The following is a 20,391-nucleotide window of genomic DNA, read 5'->3' as shown; positions in this document are numbered from 1 at the left end:
TAATTTCGCGTCGATCAACCGTTGGCCTGCAACACTGGCACGGCATATACCGCAGTTGAAATGTTCCATCAGAAGAACTGGAAATTTAAAAAAATAATGGGACGTACGGCCGCCAGGCAACAGAAGCGCCACGATTCCAGTCCACGCCGAAGGGATGATGACGTGCCCGTTATTCCTAAAATACTGAATAAGGGCTTTCTATACAAAAGTTTTACCCGTGCCACCCGGGCCATTGAGGAAAAAACATGTAGGGCCAGTATACGTCGGACGGAGTGTTTGTATGATGGAATTGTAGGCAATTAGCTGCCCTGAGTTCATGCAACCAACGTATTCCTCATTGGGAACTACGTAGTCGTCGAAGGCAGCTAATTGGCGGAAAACGGAGGGTGGTGGTTCCGGAAAGTTTAAATCTGTCCAATCGACCATGTTGGCTTCGGCGATAATCCGTATATCACGCAGACCGTGCGCGTAGCGAAGGTCGTCGTCGCTGCCATACACACGGATCAGGTCGTGCGTGAGATCTTCTTTATAGTGCTCCCACATTGGGCCGCCATTGGGTGGACGGGTCAAAGCAAGTTGTTGCCCGAATAAGACGCGAAAAGCCCGTGGATGTTGGCATTGCGCCGCTTCCTCCAACGTCTCTTGGAAGGTAGTGCCACTGTTAATTAAGCCGCGGGCGTGGCAAGCTTCTTGGGCGGAGGTGTACACTCTGCCTTTATAAGTAAATAGGTCGTCCCAACTGCGAGGACCCTTGACGTGGTGCAGTAATATGCGAGTGGCTACCAATTCGGGGTTAGTCGGCGGCACTTGGAATATGCGGCCAGTTCGCTGCACTCGCCGTACACTGCTACGCGGTATTTCGCGGCTAGCTCGATGGTTGTCCGCGACCCCGCCTCGCCTGCGAATTCTCGAAACGGCCTTTCGACCTGATCCACGACTACGACCGTCGCGGCGCCTCCGCGGATTCACGGACGAGTAGCACTTCGGCGCCCGATTCGAATCTGTTCAATACCGCTTTGATTTCTTTCTTAATTGGGCGCCAGACGCGTTTCCGCGTCGCGATAAAGAACGTTACGCGAGATGCGATTCTACGGCGGAAGAGATACGGCGAAGTCAATCCCGGAAGACGCGAAAGACTCGAATCGGCGGCGGAACGGCTCGGTAGCTCAATATCCGTACGCGATGGTAGAGTGGCGAGATTCTTACAAGGTAAGGAGGCTAGACGCGGAGGCGTATTTGAGAGAATATCCCGGGATAATTCGTAAGAGACCTCGACTCAGCAGTATTCGTTAAAAGCAGCGCTGTTTATTTAAATCTAATTAATCTAGGTAATGAACAGTATGATCCCGTACCGACAACCGACTCGTTAATGCTTCGAAAATGACCGATGTCCGAGACTCACGTGATTCTAGTCCCGTAAACGGGAATTAATGCCAATTCCTAAGCGCGATACAGTCATCGATTTTCGGAGTGATTCGCGACGCAATTATCTATACGCAACTCTAATAACTAACGAAACGCGACGCAATTATCCTAACGCAATATAACGCGACGAAACGCAAATATTCTAAACGCACGGAAACTAACGCACTTAAACTAAACGCGACGCGACTTATTCTTACGCACGAATCGATTCTGTATCGACGACCGTCTAGAGAGAGAAGGCGAGAACTAGCGCGACAAACTACGAAATGTCCGATACGACAAAATATGCACTTTCCGATCTGCTCCCGCGAAAATGAGAATTCGAAATCGAGACGTGGGAGGGCACAAGATTTGCAACGCTTTCGCGAGACTAAGATACTAAATTGTGACTTACGCGGTACCAATCCCCCAGGTCCGATTCAGTGACCTGCCGAGTGTGGCTTATAGGAAGATCGAGAAGCGATCTCACGATACTTCCGGATTTTCCCCAATTACTTAGCCTATCTACTAACTAACGCTCAATGCCGACACTCCGGTCACATTTTGCAGAACCAGCCGATGATTGGCACGCCCGGTGATCGACAACCCACGGTACGTTATTCTCAATTTCGAATTCTTTACAACGATATAAGGTGAGGGGCTTACCGATATGTCCGAAACTGGGCGACTAAAGGCAGGCGGCAGCGATCGATATAACACACGAAATGCTTAATGGTTGCGAAAAAAAGGAAAACTCTTGATGAGGCAAAGGCCGAATACAGAATGCTAAACCGCGTGCCCTTATGCCGGTATTCGGACACCTCGTGATCACCCCCACCGTAGGCCGAAGTCTCCGTCTTCTCGCGAAGGCATCTTCGGCAGGACCTCCTCTTGCTCCGCGACCTCTCCTCCTCTATCGCAGGTCTTTAGCGAGGAAGCGGCAGGGTAGCGGAAACTTTCTTAGGCGTACGTCGCCCTCTCGCAGGCCTTCCTCCCCTTACTCCGCTACCTCTCTTGGTCTATTGCCGGATCCGAACGGGGTAGCGGCAAGGTAACGGTGCGTTCCCTCGGCGTACGTTGTTCCTTCGCTGGTGATGACGTCGTTACCCGATGGTACATACAAAATAAAGCGGCGACAGATTCTGTTCGTACGATATATTACGTGTGCTTTGTTCTCTCTCTAGACGGTTTTTGCCCCTTATGTAATGACTGTCCGGTCCTCCTCCGAGGTTCCTTGTGACGGGTATAAGATACCACGTCACAACACTGGCGGTCCAGGTTTTTCTGCTATTATTCCACACAAAGGCTTGTGGGATGTCACGGTATAAATATTCGCGAGCAGCTGCATTCCTTGCGTTCAGCTGAAAAAATGCCGTGAGCTGGGTATCACGATTGGCTGCCATATTGGCCGCGCGACCTGCCTGACCATCAGCGAAATATACCGTACGATCGTTTCTCGTGTGGATCGTGAGCCGCTCTACGGTGTGCGAAAGGCCATACATATTGTACGCCATGAGATGCCAGTGGGCCTCGGATGATCCAACGTACCGCAACGTCCGATACCTTCTAATCTCGTTGCCAGGCTCGGAATTCACAATCTCGGCAATGTGCGCCACGTCATGACCTTTATTGATATAATTGAATATATATTTAATCACACGAACGCCGGACAGATGTTCCACATTCACGGCAGCCGAACATTTTAGCCAAGTACGGGTTGTATGGGACAACGTGACAGTTGTCGAAACGCACTGATACCTGACTGCGTGTCTTAATGACGTGACGACCGTTGTCTCGGCGACGATAGAGAGGATACCCGTTTAGTTGGACTTGAGTATGCTCTTGAAAAGCTTTCGGAAAGTTTTTCTTACACGTCAAGCCGCCATCGGGGGAGCATATTTCCGTGCAAAGATGCAGGTAGTTCTTGCAGATGATGTTATATAACTCTGGGTCCGGTATTTCGGCCGATATAAACCGATCGATGTACTCGGGGTCTCTGGAATTGTACGGTGGCTCGACGGCGATGATCCAACGAGAATGGGGGATTTGTCGCTTCTGCATTTCGACAGAGTACCCGTAGTATCGGCAAGGACCGAAGAACGCCTCTTTTGTCACCAAATCCTTGAAGCGCTGTTGCTTGGAGTGGAACACGCGATTGCCGATATCGGGCTTTAAGTCGCGTTTATTTCCTGGATTTATGCTATTTTCAATCTCAGGCCACGCAGGGTTGGCTGTAAATGTAACAAAGAATGTCACTGCACCAAGTTGCATGGATATGGCTAACATGTCGTGTATATTATTTAATGCATGACGGGGTCCGCTGATGAAAGATGATGGCAGCAAGACAGGTACACTGGTCTCTGGATTCGTCTGGTTCGTAAGAGAATTTCTGCGAGCGGGATTGTTGAAGTCGTCAATGTTCTGCAAGGAATCTCGGCGGAGGACAGACTGGTTCTCTTGTAACCACTGAAGTTTATCTTCTTGAACCCGCAGAGCCTTGTCCACCAACTATTGCTGGAACAACTTGCCAGTGTCGTGCAAGTACCAGGTGTATCGGAAAGTTATTACCTGTTTTTTTTTTTTTCGAAATAAAAGCTACGTAATTTTTAAGAAAATGGAATTGATTCTATACATCTTGCCCATCTTTCAGGCAATTTATGAATGCCATCCCAAAAAAACTGTTTGTCCTTTGAGCAAAACCATTCATCGAGCCATTCTCTAACTTGTTCGAAATTGGCGAAGTGCTCCTCTGCAGATGCGTGTCCCATTGATGCGAAAAGTTAATAGTTGGACGGCGCAAGGTCTGGAAAGTACGGCGGGTGTGGTAATATGTCCCATCCAAGTGCTTTCAATGCTTCCTTGACCGGTTTTGCTGTATGAGACGGCGCGTTATCGTGCTGTTTTCTCTATAGTAATGTAGGGAACTACTCACTGCTCACGTCCACTTATGTTTATTGTAGCACTGAGGTGCACGCACTTATATTTAACGTTAGGTTTGGTCAATTTTAAATCACATGCGAGAACGGTTGGGTCATTCAGGTTGTGTATCTCATCCAATAGTATGTAATCATACGTCTTTTCAATAGTTGTTAACTCCAATAAAGCCCTCCCGTAAGTCATTAACATCAATTTCCTGTTTCCACATCCTACTTCCTTCGTCGCCACCTGGTTTCTCTGTCTTATTACATATTTGACATAGTACACATGTTCTTTGTCTGTGGTTAACCCTAATAATTCCGTTAACCTATTGCAAGCTTCCACCACAGCAGTAACGGTAGGCTGCAGCAGGAGTACCTCGCTGTTGGGCTGACACACTTCCATTAGGTTCTTGGTAAAATAAATTGTTTTTCCAGTTTCTGTCGGTGCTACACACATGAAATGAGTTATAGGTTGACTCAACGCTGTGTTAGCCACCTCAGTTGCTGCGGCTCGGAATTCAGCACTCGGAACTATTTCAGGCCTAATATCCGGTGCCATTATAGTGATAGCGTTCACACTCTTTTCAGATGCTGTTTCTTTACCAAGTTGGGGTATACTCCTCCTCTCGATTTTACCCAACCCATATATTGAAACTAACTTCCCTTGCGCATTGAATATTGGGCACCCCGACATATCCGAAGTTCCCTTCCAACTACTCGGCAATACTTTGGTGAAGTGTGGGTCAATCACAACTTCTGCTTGCAAATTCACTCTTAACCCTTTGCGCTTGGATTAAATTTGGAGATGGGTATCGTACTGCTCGGAATTAATTTCCGTCGATAGAGCAGGGATACATAACACGCAAGTTTAGGATGTATAAACAAGATTTAGTAATTTTTTTGTGAACTTTAGATATATCTTTATTCAATACACTCATCTAGTGATATGTTTTTGTAAAAAATTATGTTTTATAATTCTCCTTCGTGTGATATTTTTCAAAACACTCCAACATGTAGGCCAGGTTTTCGAGTGCATGTATCGCAAAAATAATTGGTTTGGTGCCTTCCACCCTTAATCTTTCTGTTTGAACATACAGTGCAATCTTTACTTTTTACATTTTGGCAATGCCGCAATATATGCAGTTTTCCATTCAGTCTGTCATTCTTATCGGAGGTGGATGGTCTTCCTGGTTTTGAATCTGCTCCGTCACGAAAATCACCTACCAGTTGTGCCACCAATTTTCGGACGAACATAAAATGTGGCATAGGTTTTCTGCTCTCCCTTCTAGCTGACATCTTATATAAAATATAACTATTTATTGCAGAAATCTCTAATCCCCAGAAAAAAATTTTCGCCACCACTTGCACGATTTTCTCATAAAACAGTACGAAGTTGCTAATTGGTCAGCCTTATCCACACCTCCCATGTTCTTATTATAATTTATAACAACGTTTGGTTTGATAATGTTGATGGTCCCAGCTTGTTTCTTCCTTCTTTCTATAATTGTCGTACCCGATGTGTCGTAACTGCTTAGTATGGTGACTATTCTTTTATCTCTCCACGCTAATAGTAGAATATCGCCTGATCGGTAGGCAGCGACAGTATTATTTTTTGTTAAAGCTGGTTTTTTAATCACAGCTGGTACATATTTCCTGTTTGTGTTAATTGTGCCAGTTAAATAACAGTTTAGTTTTAGTAGTTCCTGCGCTAATGGGATCCCTGTAAAAAATCTGTCTGTAAAGATGTGATATCCCTTTGCCTCAGGATTTGCGGTCAACAGCGTGTGATAAAGTTGTAAGACAATTCTCGAACTGACAGGGAGGTCTGGACGGATGAGAATATCTGTAGTAACGCTGCCATAGTAGGGAAGCATAGCATATATGTATCCTGTGTGGGAGTCTGACAATACATAAATCCGGATTCCCCATTTGGTGGGCTTTTTAGGATTATATGTAATAAAGCTAATTTTGCCCTTGAATTTCACAACAGACTCATCGATGGATATTTCTCTATCCGGTGTAAAATACGCTCGGAACTTGTCACCAATATAATCCAGAAAGTTGCTCACTTTTTGGATTCTCGTTGATACATTTCTATTTGTGGAAACATTTTCATTTAGATGTAACATCCAAAATATTTGGAAAAATCTTTCCCTCCGAAACGTATCTCTAAAAAATGGTATGTTTCCAATATAATCCTTAGTCCAATAATATTGCATGTTAAGAACTGGTATAGTACCCATGTTCAGGACTACACCCAAAAAAGCTGTTAACTTCTCTTTCGTCACATCGATCCACTTATTCCACGTTGATCGAGTTGATAAGCTCTGCTCTTCTATTTTATTTTGGGCATATTTATTTGTCTCTAGTACAATTTTTTCAAGCAGTGTGTCTGTGAAGAAGAGTCTAAAAAAGTCGATAGGTTCCGTGCAATTCAAGGGTACATTCGGCCCAACAGTCTTCGATCCCGTCGAAAAATTAGTTTTTGATTGTGGCTGATCTGTGTACGTAACGTCTCTCCAAGTAGTAAATTCGTTTATATTACTATTCTCATTTTCATAATTTTCTTCTGTTTCACTGTCGCTGCATATTGTTAACTGCCTTACTTGTCGCTTCACGGGAACTATGTCACTATCAGAGTCACTGCAATAGTTATCACTTTCTCTATCAGAATCAGTATTCGGGAGACCAAAATAAAAGTCTTCATCACTATCGTCAGTTTCACCGAACACTTCTTGCGGTAACTTTCTTTTTGCCATTTTGGGGAATAATTTTGAAATATTTTAAGAAGAGAGAATGTCTAATTACTGTTAAATACAATTTATAAAATGTTCTTTGGAATTCTACGAGGTATTGCCGAACGTTGTCGATTTCATTAGGTTGAAAAGCGGACTGACTCGCCGCTGCGTCTTGCATGGCGAGCGCTGGGTGACAACATTTGTTTAGATTGGATTTCGTTATCTCCAGTCGATGGAGCACTGTATTAGTTCGTGAATAGGTTCCTTAGGCATTGAGTTTCGTATAGGAAAAGTGAAATCTGATACATGAATGCATACAGTATACGATTCGTATAGTTCCGTGCTGTGGTGGCTGAGAGCAGACATACGAGCGGAACGGTAAAAAGGCTTTGGTGGCTGAGAGTGGACATACGAGTGCAAAGGGTTAATCCTCGTTACTACTAAGAAGTGAGCTATCTTACGGAGTGGACACACTACGCACAAGATCTCTCCCACTGAAGCAGCTTCTACTTGTATAACCTTATTTCCATAGATTCATATGTTCTCTTTTTTATTACTATAAAGAGGCTCTTGCCAACAATAAGAGTACCCATTTCTATAAAGTTTCACTGTAGCGCCTCTCGTAATATGTTCACTAGTTACTAGTACCTTTTTTTTCACCTGTGCGCCCTTCTGCGCCCGCCGCTGTGCGCTTCTTCCACCCCATTGCGCCGGTTTCTGCGTCGCCTTATTTGCCCGTCGAGCGGACCACGTACGGCCTCGCATGCAAGGTCTTGGAAAAGTATAAAGTTCTTTTCTTCTCCCTCGTGGGCTCGACCTCCGTTTGGGTGGCTATCGAGCGTAGTAGCCACTCCGCGCGCGTTTGAGTCTGAGCGTTCGGCATATACGATCGGTTGTTGAACTGCTATTGATCGATCCTGCGAATCGCTTTCCGCGATCCTTACACGTGTCATCCCCACCCTAGGGACCCCGCGAAGTGGTGGCTTTCCTACCCTGGTACCTTGGGTATCGCTGTCTTCTTCTTCCTTATCGTGACTCGTGGTTCTCCCATCGGGGTGCGTGCGAGATCCGAATATGCCGTTGTCTCCTTTTCCTGCTTATACGGTCGCAGGCTTCAAGCATAAAAAATTCCTTTGATTCTCGTCGACTCGGGATAGCACGGTCGCCGGTCCCTTTCTTTCGCTCAGCACAAACGGTTCTTCATATACGTGGAAAAACTTGGCTACTTCTCAGTCAACTGCGTCCGATACCGGGTTCGCACGGACGACGACAAGATCGCCGATCTTCTATGGCTGTGCCCTCTTCCCCTCGTTAGCCCTCTTCAGTCACTTCTCTGCTTTGGCGGCCATGGTGTTCCTGGCCATCAGGAGCTTTGATTCATACGGCCTGTCCGAGACTTCTTATTTCTCTTCGCTGGCTAGCCATCTTCTCCACGGTCGCTCCGGGATATGTTTTTTCATAAGCTCGGTTGGCGTGTATCCAGTGCTGGCGTGGTACAGAACGTTATAACATGTTTCAATTACGGGTACCCATTTTACTCACGCAGTATGTTTACCGTTCACTAGAGTTCGAAACATTCTTCTTATCTCGTGATTTACCCGTTCAACTGGGTTACTTTACGGATGTCTAATAGCCGATAGAACGTGTATGATCTCTGCTTCGCGCAACGCTTTAGGCCACGCAGGTGAGGTAAATTGGATTCCGTGATTGGTCACTATACGCTCGGGCTTCCCAACTTCGCATACAAATTTTTTCATGATTTGGTTAATCGTAAATACGGTAGACGCTCGTCGCAAAGGATATATTTTAACGTATTTTGTAAAAACGTCCTTACAGACCAGCAGATATCGCGCTTATTCGTTCAATTTCCTTTTCTTAGTCGCTTGCTGTACATTAAGATAGAATTGCGGCTTCCGAATTGGCATGTTTCTTGCCGCTCTGCTATTAATTAGTTCGGGAACTAAGCACTCCTCATAGAATTGTTTGAGCGGTGATAACATTTTCATTTGCCAAAATATGTCATCACGCTCAACAATTGTGTGCTTGATTCCGAAGGGCGTCCATATCGCAAAGATACAATGTTTTCGTTGCGTAATATGCAGTTGCCCTTGAATTTGATAATAATACCCGTGCTTTTCATTTATGCTGGTGTCATCATTTTTATTAAAAATTCGATAAATTTGTCCGATTTTATTTACTATTGCATCGCTGGGAGACATTTGTCGCGTTGCATAAGGACATTTAATTTCGACGATTGTATCCTCTCCAACAATGCCATCAGGCGACGCGCCAAAATATGGGAATTCAGAATCAATGAATAATCCACAGTCATTGGCTTTTATTCCCAAAATCTCCTCCAATTCTTGTCGTGCTAAAATCTCTTTTTCTTTATCCCACTTAATCGTAAGACTCGTTAGTTGAGGAGGGTAAAGAATATTTTTTATAAGATTTTTGCACGACGTGCTTTCCCTTCTGCAACAAACTTTTCCAAAGTTTGATGCAGTCAACAGCGTTTAACGTGTATAATGCCACTGCGGGATTGCATGCTGATCCCGCGTTACATATTCTAACACGTCTCTGTTTCGTTGTTGATTCAATAGCATTTCATACAAATTGGATTTCAACTGTTTGTACACATTATCATTAATATCCAGCCGTTCCGCGTTTGGCCCATAATCTTTATCGGCTCTAAACGCTTTGGCCGTCTATTTTGATCTACGAATAGGTACACCTAATTCTAACGCTTTCTTAACACGCTGCGCATATTTTGCGCGCTCTCTTATTTTTATTTTTTCGAGCTCTATTGCTCGAATTGGAGGCACTTTACCAATCGTGCACTTAGCGCTTTCGAAGTGTTAAATTGGAGTACTGATGCCTTTACACGTATTTGGTAAGAACCTCTTTTAGCAAAATTAATACATTTGTCACCGATCATTTTAGCAATAACAGCATTGCAACTTTCTACAGAATTGCTGGTATAATTATATAACACGTTTTCTGCGTTATCAACGATGCGTTTCATCGCATATTCTATTTTTGCATAGAATCCTGCCATTTGTAATTGGGAACAAGATTTTCCTCGCCTTCTTTTATTTCTTCATTGGAAAAATATGGAAGGGAGGAACAATCTTTATGTTCCCCAAAAATGTGGCTAAGAATATTATTCAAATCTTTGATCAAACCAGCAATTTTACTTTCCCAAATTGCATCGCTGTTACGGCGAAACGTTGCAACTTTTGTAATATGTATACGAAAGGTTTTACTGTTTTGCGCAACAAGTTTTCTTAATTTTAAGAGACTTCGACCACCACTCTTACTACCGGTTCCGACCGGTCTATTGGGTGTTTTCTAGCCCAACAGCATTAACGGAACCTAGAGAAAATTCCTTACAGCAGGCAATTGGAGTCAAGTGACGTCTTTGGACCTCGCTGGTTGGACTGGGCCCCGACTCTTGTGTGGTGGTGGGTCTATGATTCGAACACCTGCCGATATAAGCGACATAGCTCAGGTGCGGCGGAGCGGCAAAAGGCCAAAATGCTCAACTAGACAATAAACTCTTACTAATTTCTTCTATTTTTTTACAAAGGTTGCGGAGAATATGATTGATGCATTCAATCTTCTCGACAACATTTTAATAAGGTGGGAAATCTCTTAATTTTTTAAGTACATTGCTGTCGCCATCGCCAATATATTTATAATATATTAACCCGTACATTTCTAAGCTGCAACGAAAGCCTTCGAGGATGATGTTACTTTCCATACTGGTGGAACTCTGATTAGTTCCCCAATTTTTGTAACATTTAATTTACTAGTGCGTGCGCAAATACAACAATATTTGTTTCGCACGCTGACGAATAAAACTTTTCTCGTATGATAACCCATGATAATAGCCGCCCTGGATGGAGAATCGTAACCGCCACTGCGGAACGATCTTTTCATCCAGGAACCGTCTGTTATCACAGGTATATATGGTATACCGTCAGTGACATCACCCCTTGCAATTGCCAATTATCTTTCCACTTTAACAGCCTTCTGCATTTCTTTCTTTGCAGCGGCGGCTAAAGCTTTGAACATTTCATCTTGGCATTTGGCAAACGTATGTTTATTCATACATGTTACATCTATAGCAGCTAACGATTCTTCTAATTGTGTATATCCAGTCCCAGTCAATATGGTACCCATTACGGCACCTCGATTGACATCCAATATTTCGTTAGATATCGGTTCACTCCAAAAGTCACCTTTGAAGTGACACATTCGACATTCAACGAAATATTTTGTTTTGAGACCGGAACGCATCGTTTTTGTTATGACGAGATCAGTGAATTGGCATGAATTCTGCCAATGGGCTGACAATCTTTGCAATTCCGAAAAAACGTGCCCAAAGTTCACGATGCTTCGTCCACTAATCTCGGCGGAACACAAACAACCTACATCGCATATCTACATGCAAACCGACATTTTCGACTTCTTCGTCAATATCGTTTTGCATTTTGCATGCATCTACGTATTCTTGACTAAATATATCAGGTACTGATTGCAATGTCAATATATCGTTACTTCTAACGTCTGTTTCATTCGGACAAATGTCTTTTGATGAATTTTCAATTTCATTAATTTCTACTAAATTATTATTATTATTTATTAAATTCATATTACTAATACATTTGTCGTCGGAGATTTCGGACGACACGTTGCAATCATTATTTGATGCACCTGATACAATTTCTGATTGTGATGTATGTACTTGCTTTGGATTCAGATGCGTTGTCCGCTCGATGCAGCGACCGAATTCTTTTTCGTAGCGATGCCCTTCGACTTATCCGTGCACTCTTCTTATTCTGGTATTTTGTACTGTCCATTGTCACTGTGCACTATTTGCACTGATTTGCACTTATGTAAGAAAATATTTAAAAATACATAAAATGAATGAAAAAAGAAGATAAAAAAATAAATAAAATAAACGATATGTGGTAAAATAAAGCACACAAAGTACGAAAATGAAAAATTTGTTAAAGTTTACGCTCGAGATGTTTCTGATAGCTTCGCCTATAACAAACTGACGTTGCCACGGAAAGAAACAGCTCATGATCGAAAGCAATGAGCGAAAGCAAACAATACAAACAAACAAAAAATAAAAAAGTTTTATACTGTAAATACTCGATATCTACAAATCTCTTGGGTGTGAAGTGTTGCACTATAGTATTATATGTGCGTCGTGGAATATTCCAGCGACCGGTAAACGGAAGAATTCGGGGAAACGACGTTGCCATTCGGCAACGTCGAACAGTCGAGTAGGGGGTAGATCGTCGTTCAGCAGTTAGTATCGTACGATCGGCAGGACCATTACGTAATAAAGCATCTTTATGTTAAGTGCATTACTGATCTTTCTTTTATGATTAAACCTGACCTGATCTACTACAGCTTCAGAAGTGGGATTCAGACAAACGTGCTGTGTAATTTCATAAACTTTATTGTAGTGATTCAGACAAACGTGTTGTGTAATTTCATAAACTTTATTGTAGTGATTCAGACAAACGTTATAAACTTTATTATAGTGACTAACAATAAGTGACTTTATGGTAGTGATAAGTGCGTGAATTAGTTAAGTGACAATTTCAATTAAATTAAGTAACAATGATGACATTAAGTGACATTCCGATTATTTGTGAGAACTTGCGCAAAGGGCCGACGAAGGCAATTCGTGCGTTATATAAATTTATTCGTGGTGACGAAGGCGATCGTAACAATCGGAAATATTTGTGTAAATTTTCAGGACTAGAATTCGAAGCAGGGTCTAAAGAATTTGCGGATAAAGTGGCGTGGGCTGTCACGACATTTAGTTTAGGCGAATTAGTGGCTATATGTACTATATTAAATATTGATTTTACGGGACAAAATGAAGAAGTGGCACAACGAATTTGCGGATATTTGGTGGATCCGAATCGATTAAAAGTGGTTAGTGCATCGACCGTCTCAGAGTCAGAAGAAGATTCGGAAGACGAGGCGATGGACAAGACAATCCAATAATTTCCTACGAACACGAGTGCGCGACCAGTGCCCGCAAGAAACCCATCACAGACAGATTTAGTGACACAGAATATTAGAAATGATAGTGAAATACCAAAATTTATGTTAAATTTCCGCGACATTGAGGATTCAATCCGGCAATTTAACGGATCGGATGGATATCCCGTGGAAGGTTGGATCCGGGATTTTGAGGACAACGCCGAGTTGCTGGGTTGGTCCGATTTGAAAAAATTATTGTTTGCGAAAAGATGCTTAACGGGTCTGGCGAAATTATTTATCCAGGGCGAGCGAGCCATTACGACATGGACGAAATTCAAATCCCTATTGTTGGAAGAGTTTTCGTCGAAGATAAATAGCGCACAACTACATCAAATGTTTCGTAGCCGGAAAATGCGACGGGACGAATCGGTCCGCGAATATTTTCTAGTGATGAAGGAAATCGCCGCGAGAGGCTACATCGAGGCCGAAACATTAATACAGTATATTGTCGACGGAATTCCTGACGATCCCATTAGAAAAGCTCAACTTTACGAGGCAACAAATTTAAGCGCGTTAAAAAACAAATTAAAAATTTACGACAGAATCCGCAGTTTGAATCATCCACCAGCAAAGAAACCTACACCGTCGAACTCTGAAATTATGAATAAACCGGCATGCAAAATAAATTACCCGCAAGTGGAATCGAAGGCACCCAGCAGGTGTTTTAATTGCAATGAAACGGGGCATTTGTATGCAGCGTGTCCGAAGCCGAGAAGGGAAAGAGGAACGTGCTATCTATGCGGAGCGACAGATCACAAGAAACAATTTTGTCTGAAGCGGCCCATGACAGCAAAGGAACGGACCTCACAAGTGTGGTACCGTGCCACGTAATCAAAGCAACATTGAACACTGTGGGTAATGTAGATGCTGTTTTAGACACAGGTAGCCCTGTATCATTTTTAATAGACTCTTCAATTAAGCCAAACGTATCTATTAGGCCATATCAAGATGACGTACAGTTCGAAGGCGTAAATCGAAGTAAAATAAATATTTTAGGTCGTTTAAAACAAACACTTCTAGTAGCGGATTGCGAAATTCCGATTGATTTTTATGTTATCGCAGAAAATACCATGAGTTGTGCTTGTTTATTAGGAAGAGACTTTATTACTAACGATAGTATAGAGATTACTTTAGGAAAAACAGTACGCGTTCAACGTAAATGTAAGACTGGAAGCGATGATTATCCAATATCCAAAATTTTGAAAATTGATGCAATTGAGAACGATCCACCGGTTAGTTTTAACATTGATGGAAAAGTAGACTGGGAATCGAAAAACAAAGTTATGAATCTTATTGATAAATGTTATGTAAAACCAGAAAGACCAGAGTCACCAATTACAAAATTAGAAATGGAATTAGTTCTTAAAGCGAATCATCAACCATTTTATTATAATCCCAGATGATTATCATATTGTGAGAAGAACGCGGTTGAGGAAATTATTAAAAACTTATTGGAAAGGGGAATTATTCGTCCCAGTATGTCCGAATATTGTAGTCCGATCGTATTAATTAAGAAAAAATCTGGACAATATCGAATGGCCGTTGATTACAGAGATCTTAATAAACTAACGTTGCGAGATCATTTTCCAATTCCCAGAATAGACGATCAAATTGATCAATTACGGAATAAGAATTATTTTACCCTGTTAGATTTGAAAGACGCATTTCACCACATTCATATGAAAGAAAATTCGATTCGATTTACTGCATTCATTACATTTATGGGACAATATGAATATGTACGTATGCTTTTTGGCTTATCGAACGGTCCATCATTTTTTATGCGTTTCATTAACAATGCTTTTCGGAAATTATTAGATGAACGGAAAATATTAATTTACTTAGATGATATAATAATTGCCACGAAAACAATTGATGAAAATTTAGAAATATTAGAACAAGTATTGAATGTTATCGTCAGTAATTGTTTAGAATTACGGTTGGAGAAATGTGCTTTTCTTTTAAACGAAATTGTTTATTTAGGTTACTGTATAGATTCATTAGGTGTTAGGCCGAATAAAGATAATATTTAAGCCGTATGCGAGTATCCTATACCGAGAAATTACCGGGAATTACAAAGTTTTCTTGGATTAGTCTCCTATTTTCGTAAATTTATAAGAAACTTTGCGTTAAAAGCGAAACCCTTATATGATTTATTAAAGTCGAAAGCCTCTTTTCAATGGGATGATGAAATGTTAAAATGTTTCGAAAATCTAAAGGAATCATTAATGTCCGAACCAGTATTAGCAATTTATTCTCCGACCGCGGAAACGGAATTACATTGTGATGCAAGTACACATGGTTTTGGCTCAGTACTATTGCAAAAACAATTAGACGGAAAATTTCACCCAATCTGTTACTTTAGTAAAAGAACAACACAAACCGAAGCAAAATATCATAGCTTTGAATTAGAAGCACTGGCAATAATTTACTCATTAGAACGTTTTCGAATTTACCTACAGGGAATTACGTTTAAAATTATCACAGATTGCAACAGCTTAAAACAAACTTTAGAACGGAAAGAAATAAATCCGCGAATTTTAAGATGGTCTCTGATTTTACGAAATTATCAATAGGGGAAGGTAGCCTAATTTGGACCAATTTTATATTATTCACTATATAAAAGCATGGAAGGAGTATTAATAAAAATTAAGTAGTAGAAAAGAAACTCACTAAGTATAGCTTCAAAATAAAACCATTTATGAAATTTTAAATACCATTTATAATAGTAAAAAATAAATTCAAAAAAATCTTGTCATCGGTCCAATTTAGGAAACCGGTTTCCTTATTTGGACCGCTAGCTTCCTAAATTGGACCATTAGCTTTTTTAACGACAATTACAACAATAGAACGTTTTAACTGCAGTACTAACTCCAGTACACGGAGTATGAATCCAAATGCGACATTTCATACATTGTATCATATCTTCTTCCTTGGTTTTTTCACACAATGTACAAAACCATGAACCACCATTTTCTTTTTTATGTTTTGGCATTTTGTCAAAGTTTGGTGAACTTATTTTTTTAAAGTTTTTTAAGTTTATTCGATCTAACTGCGATTTGTAAGGGCTACTTGTTACTTTCACTGTTTTCTGGGCTATTGACGCACTGCAAGAAGACGAAGGACCGTCTGGATTTTGATTTTTCTTTGCTCGCGGTGATATTTCTTCAAGAACTCTCCTAAATTGTTTACTTTCGTTGTCACTTCTATCTTCTTCATCATCACTGCTAGAAGTTGTAATGTGGTTGTCGAAATTGAACCGGTCCAATTTCGGCAACTGTTTTCGGTCCAACTTCGGCAACTTGAATATTTTATACTTAATATTATACAAAAACGACAGACTAACATAACCTCATAAAATTATAACAGGAAATTATAGATAGATAAGTAAGCTTTGTGATGATATAATAAGACCTGTAATTACTTACGCTTGGACAAATTAACGGCTTTCACTCTTACATCAAAATAACAAATTTGCTTCGTAGTCAAACAAATAACACTTCTCTCAACGTAACCATGAGACGTTTCTTCACAAACACGATTGCATTAACCTTGTCTACATCTACATATAACAAGTTTCCTATCTAAAATCGCACAGATTTTATAAATCTTTGGATATCACAGCGGTCCAAATTAGGCGACGCGACGGTCCAAATTAGGCGACGCGACGGTCCAAATTAGGCTACCTTCCCCTATACCTTAGAACATCGGCCAGGAGATTAATTAAAGCATGCTGATGCATTAAGTCGCGAATTTAGTGTCCTTGTAATTACGGAAAATAGTTTTGAACGCAATTTGGCAATTTTACAGAACCAGGATCCTCAAATTAAAAAACTACGGGACGAATTACAAGATAAAGAACATAAACTTTTTGAACTGAATAATGGAATTATTTATAGAAAATTAAATAATAAATTGTTGTTTTATGTACCTTCATCGATGGAGGATAATATAATTCGGACAAATCACGAAGAAATCGGGCATCAAGGCGTGAACAAAACATTAGATTATTTATCTCGAGTTTATTGGTTCCCCGGGAGCAAAGAAAAAGTGAAAAACTTTATAATGAACTGCATAAAATGTATCACGTATTCTACTATTGCGAATAGAGTTGAAGGAAGTTTACAGTGTCCGGATAAAGGTTCGGTACCTTTTTATTGCTTGCATATTGATTATTATGGTCCGGTAGAACGTACTAGAAATCGTCAAAAGTACATATTCGAAGTTATCGACGCGTATACAAAATTCGTAAAATTTTACCAACGTAAAACCGTACCAACAGAGTCATTTAATCGCGTACGAAGTCTTCTTGTATAGTTTTGAGGCCAGTGATATAAAACAACCGATCATAGCTGAACGCGCGACTCGCCTATGTGAAATGGGGGTACCCCGTGTCCGTTTCCAGCTTGTAGAGACGTCAATTTTCGAGGCTCCATCGTTCTGAAGGGCTCATTTTAAAGGGGAAGCTTCAAAGAATATGACCATATTTTTTTTTAATTTTAACCCTTTACGCCCCTCATTGAGAAAAACGCAGAAAAAGAATTTGTTTAAATTTTTCAACATTTTATAACAAATTGACAAAGTTTAAAAAAAATACTTTAAAATAGCCCAAACCTTCACGAATAAAACAAAAAAAAAATTTAGCTAAATCGGTTCAGTAGTTTCTGAGAAAAAAATTCCCAAGTGGACCCCATTTTCGCCAAAATGGGCAAAAATTGCAAATTTTGACGGCCTGTCATTCATTAACAAATTCGAAACCAGGAAAATGATGACTTAAACCTCTCCTAATTTCACATGGACTACAACATATTTCGATTAGAGCAAAATCGGAGATGGTGACTTCCAAAAGTGATCGATTTGGCGTGGAATGACCCTACAGTATTCTCTCCGTAAATGTTACTTCTGCCGGTCTTGATTATAACATTTGCAGAATAGTATTTGTAGTGTGCCGAACGTAGAAAGAAACAGCGATACGGCAAACATGAAAGACTCGTGCGTGTTCTGTCTTTTAAATTCAAAATTCAAAATTCTTTATTTTTGGTTTTTCGTGAATGAAACTTTGATTATCGTACTCGTCTCGTTTTTCTGATTAAAATGATACCAAACACGGTATAATTAAAATCATAATTACTTGTATAGCAAGCCGTTAGGAGGAATTCATATTTCTATCGTAAATGTAAAGTTTGCCGTAAGTATGAAAGCCTGAAACTTTATGGCTTGTTACATAAGTAATTACGATCGTAATCATATCGTGTTTGGTGTCATTTTAATCAGAAAAACGAGACAAATAAGACAGTAAAAGTTTCATGAAAAAATACACCTATCCCCCGATTTACACTGAAGATAGGTTCCTTAGAAAACCGTGTAAATCGAAATCGTAGATTCTTATACGTAAAACCGTGTAAATCGAAAACAAACTAAAATGTGCATAATTCAGTCATTTATTTCAACGTAAAATAAAACTAAATATATCTTAAAAACATAAAAATAACTGTCTATTTATAAAATGACAAAAATATAAAGGTATATGTATGTAATTCATTTTACATATAGAAACGAGAAATATAAATTAAAAAATTTAACCAGAAATTTAGTTACTGTTATCACTTTCGTAGACTCTTAATCTTTTATTCCTGATTGGTATGATATCACTTTCATCACTCGATAGTGGTTGATGCGATTCAAGTTCGATATTAGATGAATTAGAAACAACTTCAGATGGGCGAACCTTGGTAGTGAAATCCGTAATTAACAATTGTGTTTCGATTTTGATCAAATCTTTATAGACCTCCTCATATTGAGTTAAGCGTTTATTAATATCTCGCTGAAATAGGAGAGCTCGTTCAACATTCGGGTCATTTTGTAGAAAATGATTACCCAATTTTCGCCCTAATTCAAGTCCTTCACGGATGACTTTTGCTGTGAATGCAACTGGTTCAGACTCTGCTTCATCAGGATCACTGCCACGATCATTTGTTTCATTAACCATGTCCACTAAATCATCCTCATCTAGTTCTTTGTCCTCCATTAGTTCTACAATATCTGCCTCAGCAAAATCCTCGAAACCTTCTCCTCCTATTGTATGTGCCACCTCCATTATCTGAGAATATTCATGCTCCAATGGTAATCTAGAATTTTCACCTTCAACTACATCTGGCCATAATTTTTTCCAGCAGGCATTGAGCGTTGATTGCTTAATTTCGGTATATGATACTCCAATATGCTTAGCACAATCTAAGATTGTAAATTTTTTCCAAGCATCCATAATTGGGAGCGATTCATCATTTTCCATTTGTTCTAAAATATACCTGAAGGTTCGCTTGATGTACTGTGCCTTAAAGGTCGAAATTATCCCTTGATCTAACGGCTGCAATAAAGAAGTCGTATTCTTGGGTAAAAATACAACTTGCACATTTTCGTGATGTAAATCTTGAGGATGGCCTGGTGCATTATCAATTAAAAGAAGGGCCTTAAAAGGCAACCCTTTTTTACTTAAATACCTTTTGACGTCTGGGACAAAAAAGTTATGAAACCATTCATTGAAAAGTGTGGCAGTAACCCAGGCCTTCTTATTGGCCATCCAATAAACGGGAAGGTTGTTGATCTTTATTCCTTTAAATGAACGTGGCGTTTTCGATTTGTTAATAACCAATGGTTTCATTACATGATCGCCTGAAGCGTTGCAGCAGAAAAGAACTGTTATACGACTTTTCGCTGCTTTATGACCACTAGCTGATTTGTGAGCTTTAGCCAAATAGGTTCTTTCTGGCATTTTTTTCCAAAATAACCCGGATTCATCAGCATTGAAGACCTGGTCAGGAATGTAGGAATTAACGGCTATAATTTCAGCAAATTTTGCCGGATATTGTTGCGCTGCATCTGAATCAGCAGATGCTTGTTCACCCTTCAATCTTAGATTATGTAAAGAATGTCTTCGTTTAAATCTTTCAAACCAACCATGGCTTGCAGAAAAAGATACGTTCTTTTCAGCTGAAGAAGTAGATGGTAACTGATTCTTAATTTTTTCATAAATCTTCAAAGCCTTATTTGTAATTGTATTGGTATCAATTGGAATCCGCTTTTGAGTGGTGTCTTCTAGCCATATCATTAATGCTTTTTCCATATTTTCCATTGCAACATCCCTTACGTATGTAGTTGTGCTCATACTCGTAGAAGATCCAGCTGCTACACTTTTTCTAATGGAGTCTTCATTTTTTTCTTATTGTCCTTATTGTGGCTTCATTCATAGAATAAAATTTAGC

General features: G+C 40.3%; 2 protein-coding genes across 12 annotated transcripts in view; one reads left to right on the top strand and one right to left on the bottom strand.

Moving 5' to 3' along the window:
• Nucleotides 1-198: 198 nt before the first annotated feature.
• On the bottom strand, nucleotides 199-4,172 carry LOC105663125 (uncharacterized). Its single transcript, XM_076532848.1, has 4 exons — nucleotides 4,044-4,172; nucleotides 3,276-3,912; nucleotides 2,567-3,028; nucleotides 199-713 (listed from the first exon to the last, which is right to left on the bottom strand). The coding sequence occupies exons 1-4, from the start codon at nucleotides 4,170-4,172 to the stop codon at nucleotides 199-201; spliced, it is 1,743 nt and encodes a 580-aa protein (XP_076388963.1).
• A 6,256-nt stretch (nucleotides 4,173-10,428) lies between these two features.
• LOC105663579 (uncharacterized) overlaps nucleotides 10,429-20,391 on the top strand; it is a 46,130-nt gene continuing 36,167 nt past the window's right edge. For 8 of the 11 annotated variants that reach the window (XR_013038427.1, XM_076532740.1, XM_076532747.1 and 5 more), the window contains exon 1: nucleotides 10,706-13,984. Coding sequence is in view for 7 of the 11 variants with exons in the window: in XM_076532740.1 (XP_076388855.1) it covers nucleotides 13,867-13,984 (118 nt within the window). In the remaining 4 variants the exon portion in view is untranslated. The other 3 variants (XM_076532744.1, XM_076532745.1, XM_076532746.1) reach the window with 3 other exon arrangements.

Source organism: Megachile rotundata, chromosome 6 (genome assembly GCF_050947335.1).
Source record: "Megachile rotundata isolate GNS110a chromosome 6, iyMegRotu1, whole genome shotgun sequence".
NCBI lineage: Eukaryota > Metazoa > Arthropoda > Insecta > Hymenoptera > Megachilidae > Megachile > Megachile rotundata.
Note: the sequence above shows the minus strand (reverse complement) of the source record. Positions and strands in the feature narration are given on the sequence as shown.

What these genes read in the sequence shown, in the direction of transcription:
- LOC105663125 (XM_076532848.1), bottom strand. Translation starts at nt 4,172, where the DNA reads ATGGGACACGCATCTGCAGAGGAGCACTTCGCCAATTTCGAACAAGTT. An exon ending in ATAAATTGCCTGAAAGATGG is followed by an intron (nt 3,913 to 4,043) that starts GCAAGATGTATA and finishes TTCCAGCAATAG; the next exon opens with TTGGTGGACAAGGCTCTGCG. An exon ending in AGAGAGAGAACAAAGCACAC is followed by an intron (nt 714 to 2,566) that starts GTAATATATCGT and finishes TTACTTATAAAG; the next exon opens with GCAGAGTGTACACCTCCGCC.